Source organism: Amblyomma americanum, chromosome 2 (genome assembly GCF_052857255.1).
Source record: "Amblyomma americanum isolate KBUSLIRL-KWMA chromosome 2, ASM5285725v1, whole genome shotgun sequence".
Taxonomy (NCBI): domain Eukaryota; kingdom Metazoa; phylum Arthropoda; class Arachnida; order Ixodida; family Ixodidae; genus Amblyomma; species Amblyomma americanum.
The window spans coordinates 11851576-11863749 of NC_135498.1; the positions used below are offsets into that span (position 1 = coordinate 11851576).

At 44.6% G+C, this 12174-nt stretch overlaps 1 protein-coding gene across 27 annotated transcripts in view; it reads left to right on the forward strand.

The window, feature by feature from the left end:
- Positions 1-12174, forward strand: part of dom (domino helicase) — a 149138-nt gene that overhangs the window by 48096 nt on the left and 88868 nt on the right. For all 27 annotated transcript variants that reach the window (XM_077653115.1, XM_077653121.1, XM_077653129.1 and 24 more), the window contains exons 13-16: positions 1207-1569; positions 2520-2656; positions 3303-3489; positions 6044-6241. In XM_077653115.1, the coding sequence (XP_077509241.1) occupies positions 1207-1569; positions 2520-2656; positions 3303-3489; positions 6044-6241 (885 nt within the window). The remainder of the gene's footprint in view (positions 1-1206; positions 1570-2519; positions 2657-3302; positions 3490-6043; positions 6242-12174) is intronic.

Here is a 12174-nt window from a genome sequence, read left to right on the forward strand (position 1 = left end):
CATCATTGCCGATGGGAGGATTACATCCAGTCAGTTTCATTTTTCACATCGCCTCCTCGTGTTAGAAAATGAAAAAAACAAACAAACAAACCAGAGATGGTGGTGTAAAAGCAAACCAGATGGCGCAGCTTGTCCAGGAGTGCCAACTTTAATTTTTGGCGGCAGGTCGATGGTCTATGGTGTGGAAAAGGGGCCATGGCCTTCTTTGATATCATCATAATAAAAAATCTGCTGGTGCATTTGGTATAATAATTTGGTAGCATGTTCCGAAGACCCCAAATCACCAAATAAAACCACTCACATCATTTACAAATCAAGCGCACTACATAAAATCTAACATGAATGGCAAAACGAAATGTGTGAACATGTCCTAGGCGTTGCAATTAAAATTGAAATCCTACCATTCCACGTAGTTCTCTAACTTACCACTATTGCTCTAAAGAAAAAAAAGGACTGCATAAGAGCCGACATAAGTTCTCAGTGTAGCAAGCATGCTTATAAAATGCATGTGGAAAAAATATTAGTTTTGACAGCAAATGTTGCGTCTGTTTATTACGCGAACACGTCCACATTCCGAGATTTCCAGAGTACGAAGGAAAAGTTCCACGGCGCCAATTTCGAAACGGCGAGAGACCAAAGCTGGTAGATTTTAGGAAAATAAACATCATTCATGAACTATCCAGTCCAATCTGTCAATGTTCTGGCCCAATTTCACGACAACAAAGCTTTCGCTTCAGCGAAATTTTTCGTAAGTCCTATGAATTTCGTTGAAGTGGAATTCGACTGAATTCTTTTTCTGCACCAGTGCAGAGTGTGTGGCGATATGCCTGTGACAATAGGACTGACTTGCAGCTTTGTTTTTTGCTGAGAGATTGAAGTTGTTTGTATCTGGTGACTGCCTTATTCTGGGGTTTCTGAAAATGTTTCGGAGTGAGGGCTGCAACAAAACTGTTTCTTCAGTTAGTACTCAATGAATTTGGTTGCCTTTAGCATCTGCCATTTGCTTCTGTAATCGCTGCAAAGGTGCTCTGCAGGTGCGTTTGCTTCTGGTTATTCTTTGATAACCGTCATGTTCTCTCAGGCGGTTGCTTGGTTGTTTTGGTTGCCGCTTATTTTTTACGCCCCTTTGAAGGTGCATTTGTTGTTGTTTAGAAGCATTGCATTAGAGAAAAATGCCTCAGGAGCTGTGCCGCTGGCCCTGTGCAGGGTTGGACCAAACCAAACGCCTTTCACGTGTGCATCACCTCGTACAAGCTGGTCGTGCAAGATCACCAGGCCTTTAGGCGCAAGAAGTGGAAATACCTCATTCTGGATGAAGCACAGCACATCAAGAACTTCAAGTCCCAGCGGTGGCAAATGCTGCTCAACTTCCAGAGCTCGCGGCGGCTGCTGCTCACTGGGACGCCGCTGCAGAACAGCCTCATGGAGCTGTGGTCGCTCATGCACTTCCTCATGCCCAGTGTGTTCCAGTCCCACCGGGAATTCCGCGAGTGGTTTGCAAACCCCGTCACAGGCATGATCGAGGGCAGCAGCGACTACAACGAGAGCCTGATCAAACGCCTGCACAAGGTATTTTTGTGTATGCCTCATTTGTGTTTCAAGAAAAATGTGCGATCACTCAAACTTTGTTCGCAAGGCCCTTGAGGCTGTCTCTACAAAAACGATAGCTCGAGTTTAAATACCACATTTACCCAAATGTAGTGCAAGCATGGTTGTAACACGAGGTGTGCTTTAAACGACACGAAACAGAAAATAAGAACATTCATTAACGTTAAGCAAGGAACAGAACTGCAGTAAATTGTAAGCTGGGGAGAAGTTCAGGAACAAAATACCGCAAACATTGGTGTTCATATCTTCATTCTCATCATTGCTCCCACTGCCGCCGCCATCACAAAGATACTTGTATGAAAAGCCTTGCGGTGGTTTTTGCTGCCGCTGTTACTGCGTGAAGCTTTTGCCAGAGTCCTTAAGATCTGGCCTTTTTCTTTACTAAAACACCTTTTAATGGTAATTTGTGTTTCCTTGTGGAGTAGTAGGTGTTGCTATATTGGAAATTACAGTGGCTGTTTCTGGTCAGTTTCGTGCCATGAAATTTTTGCTTGATTAAACCTGGGTCCTCGGGCTCGGAATGTGGAGGTCTCGGGCTGGGATTGAGCCCGGATCCTCCGGTTACTGAACCGGCCGGAAGAAAAGGCATCCGTGTGCTGTGTGGTGTAAGCGCTTGCTAAACCCCAGGCAGTGTGAAGTAAGTAATCCAGAGCCCTTCACTACGGCGTCCCTCATAGCTCATGTTTTGAACCCCACAATTTACAGTTCATAGCATCTGAAAGGGTGGAATTCATTGTTTGGCGAATGGATCGTCATTTTGTGAGTGCCATCCTGTGGGTGGCATATAGGCTATGTCATGCTGTGTTTAAATACAGGCCAAATAAGTTTCTGTGTATGCATGCTGTAATCTGAAGCTGCCAAAAATGTGTGTACCCAAAATTGTGGCGTTTGGCTTTTTATTACCTTTGCAGGTGCTTCGGCCCTTTCTTCTGCGGAGGTTAAAATGTGAAGTGGAGAAGCAGTTGCCCAAGAAGTACGAGCATGTGGTGCTCTGTCGGCTGTCCAAGCGACAGCGGTTTCTCTACGATGATTTCATGGCCCAGACAAAGTAGGTGTTTTGCAAGATTTCTCTTAATGTTAAGCATGAAACCCTACTGGGCACTGTTCTGAAGGCTTCAGAGAGCAGGTGTGAGGTAGCAGAAGCTTAAAGTTGCCAGCTGCAAAGCAGTTTATGCTTATGCTTATTTTTAATAGCAATGGTGGTGGGCATATTACTGTAGGCTAGATGTATTTTAGTGCACCTATACATAACTTCTTGAAATATTGAAGACGAAGAAAAAACTGCTAGCGAAAATTTGTGTTTTTGATCTTGGTTGTGTACATGTTGCGAGGTTGCCTGTTCAGAACATGAACGATTTCATTCTTTTTAATGCCTTCCATGTGCTATTCATGAATAGTTTGTCAGCAGGTGTATACACAAGCTTTGAGGGCATGCTTTTTTGTCGTGATCGGTTAGTGACACAAATGAAGGGTGCTGTGTTTGATTTTTGTCTGATAGACACACACCTCTAGTGAATTTGAGAGCTGTAAATTGTTTCTTTCTTTGACCAGTAGCATTTGCTTCAGTTTCCCTGACGCAAAACTGTGTTTGATCCATGAAAACTGCTCGCACAGAAACAGACATGTTTTTCGAGCCATGGAGTCTGGTTGGGTGTTGTTGCATAGCTGTGATATGTCTCTTTGCATGTGTGCAGGACAAAGGAGACACTGGCCACTGGCAACTTCATGAGCGTCATAAATGTGCTGATGCAGCTCCGCAAAGTGTGCAATCACCCCAACATGTTCGAGCCGAGACCCATCGTGTCGCCCTATCGTATGGAAGGGCTTGTGTATTATACCGCCTCCCTTGTATATGACATCTGTAAATATGATCCATTCAAGGTGAGCAGTCGGTGTGGAGGCTATTTCATGCTTTATTTCCTTTTCTTTTTCGTCCCGACATTGAAGTGTCTCGAAGCAGCCTTTGTCGTTGGTGGCTTGCTTTGTTTCTGAGGCTATTTGGAGCATTGCTGCCAGTCCGGAAGAACAGGAGCAGCCCCAGTGCAGCTCATGTAGTTGATGCTTTTAAGTGGGGGTAGGGGTGAAGCTTTCAGCAAATTTTTTTATTATTTCTTGATGTATTCACATTAAATTTTTTAAGAATATTAAAAATAATTTTGACTACTGCCACACAGTTTCACTGTTATATCTCCGTGAAATTGTTTTCTTAATACGTATTTTGGTAATGAAGAGCTGGCTCATCATTCATTGCATTCCTACTGGTGTGCTACAGGTCAGGATGTTCTTATAATTTTTTCTTCACAAAACACAAATTTTAGTTACAGTAAAAGCTCGTTAATTCGAACGCGGTTAATTCCAACTGACGCCCAGGTCCCGGCACAGCCCTGTGTATTTCAGTGGGGGAAACTCTCGATAATTCAAACAAGTCAGCATCCGCTACGGTTAATTCGAACTTGGAGCCACTGGCTGATACCGCTCCTCGTAGATAGAAGTTGACCTATAGCAAGTAAAACATGCTCCAAATTTGCCAGAGATGTAAAACAATGGAAAACAAAAAAAAAAAAAGCTGGGTGCACGAGGCTCACGGAGCCCGCGTTCCAGTGCATGCTGTAACACGTTTTCGCTGCCGGAGCACTCGCCTGCACTGATGATGCTTAGGCGCGAGCCGTTCCAGGTTTTAGTTGCGCTGCGGTCGCTGGGTTGCAATCACGTGGTGTAAACAACGTAGTATGGCGGTTCGGGCGATGACGGCTTTTGTTGGTGCCGTAAGCGCGAGCTACGTGGACAGCAGCATGGAGATATTGGAGCCTTTGAGTGACGCCGATATAATTGAGGCTGCATGCTCCCAGCAGACGTCGCAGGGCTCGCATGCAGTGAGAACAGCCGACAGTGATAAGTCTGACGGCGGCGACGAGACAGTGCCGCTGCCAAGTGCACATAAAGTGTCGGCGCTCGATGTTGCAGCACGCCACTTCTCTGTCGGTGAGTACTCTCACGTTGCACGAGAGCTTTGGGCAAGCTGCAGATGATGCTGATGGAGTCTCGGCAGAAGAAACACAAGCAAATGCACTTAGCCGATTACTTTTAATTTTGACACCCCTTCCTCGCAAATAAACATGTTTTGGAGCATAAATAGCATCCTATATTCCAGTACTAAAGCTAGCTGCTCATGCGAATGCATTCCAGTACTTGTTTCTGGCGCATAACTGGCCAATCAATTTGTTTCATTTGCCACTAGGACCGGAGTAATTTAATTCTCAGAATATGCCCGCCACAACCGTGTTGTAGTGCCTAGCTCGCGATAACGAGTCTAGATGCGACTGCTTTGGGTTCTGCCCGTGCAGTGGGGTGCTATAACTGCTCATTCTAGCGTCCATTCGATAATTCAAACTTCGTTTAATTCGAACAATTTTCCAGGCCCCTTCGAGTTCGAATTAACAAGCTTTTACTGTGTACATTTTTGTGGTGCAGTGTTTGTTGACATGCTGCCGTGCAAGAAAAATGCTGCCTCGTGAGAAAAAACAAAACTACATCGAAAGTGAAACTTCAGTTCTTTTTGACTACCAGCTAGACATGCAGCATGGTCGTAAACAACTCAGAAGGTTTTTAAATCTGAGCACAAAATCATCTTTAGCAGGCTAACAATGCTCAATGGGTGCAGTAAGGAAAGAGTCAAGAGACATATGCCTTGATGGCAGATATGAGGTTGCTGGATTTTTTTTTCTTACACAAGTCACATTATGGAAGAAATTTTGCGAACCTGGCTACCTCTCGCTGCTCATGCTGTTAACCTTATGTGTGCAGGTACATAATCAGTTGGGCTGCCTGTTCTTGCTATGCCCCGCACTCCAATTTCGCCACCCAGCTCCTCTGAAAAGCTTTTTAAATGTTGATTTTGAATCAAAAACATCTTTGAATGTAGCCTAAAAGGTAACACATGGCCAAAGGAAATTACAAATCATTTGTGGATTGCCAATTTTTGGTTTAAAAAGAAAAAGACCAGCAAATTTTATTTCGAGCAAGGGGATTCGGATTGTTTTCTTATGCGTTGAAAAATGTGGTACTGATCCATTTTGCCACAGAACAGATGGAAGTTGGCATTTTTAATTATGTTCTCATCTGTTCTGATGAAATGGCCTCTGTATGACTTTAGGGCCCGCTTCTTGACTGAAAGCTGTAAGACAACCGTTGAGAGAATGGAGTCGTGTAGAAGTGGGGCCATTTCTTCCATTCCTTGCGCATAGTAAGTTCAGGTGGCGCAAAATATAAGGCAGGCACAGTTTGTGAGGATGGTTTAATTTCAGCGCAAATGTGTGATGTAGTCTGTTACTGTCAAAAAACATACACGTGATTATGTCCACCTCAGTGGACTCTCAACCAGCTCTGCATTTACAGTATTCTAAGCTCAATTTTTATTTTTTGTTTGCTTCAACAGCATGTTAGTTTCTCGGCCCTGAACTTGCTGCTTGCCGATGTGGAGCTGTGTCTGACAGCTTTTGCTGCGCATCGCATCAAGAAGTTCCAGACGACGTGCCACTTTGTCGAAACCATTGAGAGCCATCCACCTCCGCCGCCCAGGTGTCCGCCGGGCAAGATCAGGCTGCACATACGAACGTCAGCACCTTCCGCTCAGGTGCCGTGTTGTTTTAGCTTGCTGCTTCATTTTGGTTGGCTCTTTGTTGTTTTTTGTAGCTTGTTTTTGAATATTTCTTTTTAATTTGTTCCTCCCAGTTATGTGTTGCTGACACCTGAATGTATTGTTTTAATTTGGGACCTTATTTTGTAACTGTTCAACACCACCAGATGGAATGGAAAATAAAACCTGCAGTAGCTGACAGATTTTTCCGACTGTAGTAATTTGAACTTGTGCGATATTTTTTACTTTACCAATGAACCATCACGCACTTAATAGGAACGTGTATGTATTCATGGCCAATATTGTGGACTGTGCGTAGGCCCTATGCCAAAAAAAATAAAGAACTCAACTTCCACTTGCTGACTGATAAAACTTTCATTTCGTGACGAGGTGTCTAAAGCATGTAATCGGCGTGGGGATGGCTTGGTGAGCCTTCATGTTTATCTTCGCATGGCCTTATTAGAGAATACTTTAAAGAAGCACTGCTTGAAAGTTAGGAGCTATAAAGGCGATAGCAGTTGCCATAGTTTATGAAGACTTTGGGCTCGAAACGAAGGTCTTCCTGCAGTAGTGTCATTTTCTCTATTCCCATTCTGCATTTGTAGCTGAGTTCATGCCTTGCCCTGGCCGTGATGTGTGCTTGGAGAGCACAAAAAAGCATGAGAGTAAATACTGTAATACTTGAAACTGGAGTCACACAATATAACGAGTTCCAGTGTTATCTGAGGTGAATACTTTGAGATTTTGAATACGAAACATTGATATCAAACTGTGTCTATGAAAACAATCAGAGATGATAATTGCAAATAAAGCATGAAATAAGCTCATGTTATCCTACTTGGAAATGGCATTGGCGTAGTTTTTTTTTTCTCTGTCTCTTTTTCTTGCTATGGGTATGTTTTCTTCCGATTTTTGCTTTCCATTCTGCTCAGAGCGATTCAGTTTCCCAGCCGGTAGCCGTGCGTCTCCCTCTTATTTGGTGCATTCTGTACACTTCAGGCAATGTATGCGGGGCTGATATTTGGCCATTTCTGCACTGCGATAACGCATGTTGTGATGGCGCATCTGAAAATGTGGTATTGGAGTTTACTAAAGTTTCAAGTCAACAAGCGGCTGCACTTTGAGCATATGCACAGACTAAAGGCACATATGCTTGGCACGTGATGCCCTTGCAATGCCAAGATCTGCGCCAGTGTAGATGTGATGGTGCCTTTCCTTTATTCCGCACCTGCAAGGGAGATGGGATGGTGCCTTTTCTTTCCGCACCGGCAAGGGAGCTCCCCCACCCCCGAAGAAAGTGTGCCCTTGCAATATAGCTTCACTGCAGCGTTGCGAGAAGGTGCGTGGAAGCAATATTTTGGGGGTTTGATTTCTTGTGTAGAAGCATATTGCCATATGTATTCGAATATGAGCCCACTCAGGTAATGAATTTTTCTGTTAGAATTTACTTTTTTTAACCATCAGCTTTTTGTAGCGTGTTCCTCAGAGTTTGCGCCATCCACAGGGCAGACCTTGGCAGCGCGCCAAGAAGCTGCATGCTGATAGCGTCACTGCATGTTTGTCTGCGTTTGTCGTTTGACGAGAGCTCCTGCGAGGGGGGTCGCGCTGTAATACAGCGAACATTTTTCGAAGTGACGATGCTAAACACTGTCAACACAAATGTGTCTGTGTGCTTTTGTTGATGGACGGATAGATAGACAGATGTGTGATATAAATTTTCGGCTCTCCCCAAAAAAATCATTTCAAAACTTTTTTCCGCATAAGAAACCTTCCCCCCAAATTCATGTCAACTTTTCTGGAGAAAGAGTGGGTTTGTTATGCGAGTATATACGGTATAGATTATTTTTTTCTTAGTGCTGCGTGGACGCCCCGTGATTGCCGCTGTTATGCGGGGTCATCGTGGCTTGTAGTCTCTGCAAAGTTTGTCTTAAGGGGAGACGCGGGTCTTAGAACAGTCAAAAATGGTCAAAAAATCGATTTTGAGCAAAAATAATTTTTCGGAACGTTTTGACCCTTCGAGCACCTATTTTCAAATAATTAACGCTAAATTTGGTCGGGAAATGCGATAAAATGTGGTTTCAATATACCACGGCAGCCACGAAATGCCCCCAAAAAGGCAAAATTTGTTCGAACTTCCCGCGCACGTCACAGACGCTCCAATGAGCCGATCGCCGCCATCTTGGGCTTGGTTTTAAGCTGTTTTCTTTGTGCACAATTCGCAATATCTCAAAATGCCGTCGCTCAAGCAAAAAACGACTGCCCTGGCCGGTTTTCCGAAGACCGTTTCCGGGGTCGTTGATTTGCTCGCGCACGGCGCGCTTGAAAAGTGCGCCATTCCGCGCCTGCCACTGGCTGGCGTGACCGGCGCGTCATTTTCTTTTTCCTTTCTCTTTTGCGTTCACCAGCGTCGCTGCCGCTTCGTGCGCGTCTGCTTTCGCGCTTGTTTTTTCTCGACACGCCGTGTTTCTGCTTTGTGCCGGGAGTTTTTCCATGCAATCAAGATGACGGGAGACAGTCGACTTAAACCGTGCACGCAACCAGCTTTTGGAAGCCGTAAGAAACGGGCGTAGAACAAAAAGCCGAAGGCGTCGGCCACAAGCGCGCTGCCGGGACCTTCGTTAGAGCTGGTGCCGGACTCGCTGGATCTGCCTGGAACGTCAACCACGCTGCTCGCTGACGACACTGCGGGACCGAGTTCTAGCATGAATTGCATCCCGGATCACGGTACAGTTCGTGTTGATGCCGTATACTACTCTGGGCGGAGCAGGCGCAGCTTGTTGAGCGATCGGCGCGCACGAAGTCCGCTCTGTTTGAACTTCTTGGCGTCAGCGCGGAGTGCCAGACCGGTGATGCTGGTACCGAGTTCATGATTGTGGGCATGGAAGTTTTAAACAACTTTTTTGCGCAAGTGAAGTGCGGAACCTGCGGCGCAGGAAGTCTGACATTGAGCAAGGCAACAGACAAGGAGTATGGCTTAGCTGTAAAGCTCCAGCTCGTGTGCGACAGCTGCAACTTCGAGAGGAAGCAATTTTCTTCCCTGCTAGTAAGTGGAACTGCCAACATAACTCCCTTTGAGTCACCTTTGAGGTCAACATGAGGGCCATGAAGGGAATACAGACGATAGGCAAAGGCGGGACTGCCCTTGCAGACTTTTGCACCTGTATGAACCTGTCACACCGAGGTCTGCTCCGCAAGACCTTTCAGGGACACCTGAAAACTTTTGTGAAAGCCTGCGAGAGCACAGCGACCGCAAGGGAAGCTGCCAGTGTGGCAGTCATCAAGGACCTCTATAGAGACTTCTTGAATCCAGTTGGGAGCATTGACATTATTTTTGATGGTTCGTGGATGACTCGAGGTCGTAGCTCTCACATCAGTGTAGGCTGCATTGTTGAGCTGTACACTGGTCTTGTGATCGACAACATTGTTTACTCGAACTTTTTTGTCCCGGTTGTGCCTTGGGACCACAGTCACAAGATAAAGGCTACAGTGACTGGTTCGCCACCCACGAGTGCCAGCAAAACATCGATTGTAACTCTGCCCACATGGAAGTGGAGGCTGCGCTGACCATGTTTCAGAGGTCTCTGGCCAAGTATGGTCTAACACGGTGGTTTGGGCTAGTTGGTTGCAGTTCATAATGGAGACAAGTTTTCGCAGCATGAATAAAACCAACTAGCCCAAACCACCGTGTTACTTCAACGTATTTCTTCTACACTGGGCTCTTTTTTATCTGTCTAAGCCAAACACTCTCCAGTTTTCACATGTGTGAATCTAATTGCAGTGCAGCACAGTCCTGTCTTGTTTGTTCCTTGTCTTCTGTGTGCGTTTTATTCATGCTGCGAAACTTGTCTCAAGTATGGTCTGCGCTACAGGACCGTCCTCTCTGATGGAGACAGCCGGACTTTTCATGCTTTGTCAGAAGCAAAAGTGTAAGAATTTTTTATAAAGATTAACAAGAAGGATTGCATCAACCACGTTCATAAGCGAATGGGGACTGCTCTGCGGAACCTGGTTGATAAAAAGAAGGCTCAAGGTGAATTTCTTGGCAGAAGATGCAAGCTGACGCAGGAAAATATCAAGAAGATCACCAACTACTACGGCTATGCCCTGAGGAGCAACAGTAATGACGTTCCAGGCATGAAGAAGGTAGTGGAAGCTACACTTTCACATGACTTCTACAGATGATGTCCCTAACCACTCCAAGTGCCTTGAGAGTGCTGACTCTTGGTGCAAGTTCAACAGAGCCTTGGCCAATGGTGAACATCCACCTCCACACAAGTGTGCTTTCCCGGCTTGTGTTGGGGCTGTTCTGGAGCCAGTGTTTGCAAGGCTCAGTGATGAGAACCTGTTGGCACGGTGCAGTGAAGGAAAGACTCAGAATGCGAGTGAGAGCCTACTCTCTCTCATTTGGACGCAAGCTTCAAAGAATGAGAATGCTTCTCTGGAAAGTGAGAAGCGGGCTGCCACTGAGGCTGTTGCCATCTACAACCAAGGAAGGGGGGCAACTAATGAATCCATCACTGCAAGTCTGGGCTATGCTGCTGGTGGCTGCCTTGTTCGCCGAAGCCTAGAAAAAGACGCCCTGTGTTTGCGCAAGGCAAATGGAGCTCGGCTAAAGAGCACTAATACGAAAGAGAGACTGACAAGGCGGCACAAAACGGGAGCAACTGAAGATTACAGTCCTGGACTGCTATGAAGACGTTCTCCAGCAGCACAGGGCAGCGTGCTGCCTAACATCCAGGTGGTTTTTTTCAAAGACAGCGTAGGAGACGTGTCGAGCATCGCACCCAACGGTCCTTTTCAGGACCACCCAACTGCTTGCCATGGTGGGGGCTCAGATCTCCGTGGCACCGGACCACTAGGTCTTTCAAAAAACAGTTTTCAGGATTCAAAATATTGTCTGTAGAGCTCAACACCCTACCCCTGCACTCCATTGTCTCTAAAAAAAGTAGCGATAACTTCATCAGAAATCATTTTTTTTTACAACTTCACCACGCTTACGCTTTTGACATATTTTTTTTAGTAATGTTTCCTTGAATGAAATAAGACACCTTTTGTTTTGCTTTGTAGGGAAACAAATAGGGAACATCTCAATAAAATCCGTTGTTGAAGATTCCTCCCAAAATTTTCTGTACTCAGCGTCAAAACTTTAAATGCAATTTTCTCAGCTTCATGTATTTTGTCAATGTCACTAGCCTTACGGAACTTTTCATTATGTTTTTGTGGTGCAATTTTAATAAATTTTTACGGCTTCATGTATTTTGTCAATGTCACTAGGCCTACGGAACTTTTCATTATGTTTTTGTGGTGCAATTTTAATAAATTTTACACTGTTAAATTCAGAAAGAATTGAACTGTGGAGCTATGCTATATTTATGTGACGAAGTTGAACATATCAAATTTTGTGAACAATAATACCATCTAATTAATTTCAGAATTGTGATGCATCGACATAATTTAACATTTTTATATGATGATGTGGCCTTAATAACAATATAAATAGCATAGCTCCACATGGCAAGCCCTTGGCTACTGCTACATTTTAGTCTGAACCAAAAATGTTGAGGGAAAGTGTCCTAATGACACGCAAGAACTTACCTAATTAGGCTTCAATTATTTTTCCATAAGTAGAGAACTATTGGAGATAAGCCGAAACTAATTACATTTTTGAAAACAGGAGGAGGAAATACATGTGCATACTTAATTTCATTGCAATATCTCTAATAATAAAAATATCAGTTTTAAGACCAGTGTCTCCCCTTAGGGGGGACACCCCTCTTAGAACTATTTTTCTTATTTCTAGATAGACATTCATGAAACTTACCCAGTTGATGTATTTCAATATGCTGATTTCAAATACGCTTGTAGTTCTCCTGTGAAACAAGTTCTCAAAATATTGTGCAATCTTTGGAACATGCTGGTAACTCCTATGA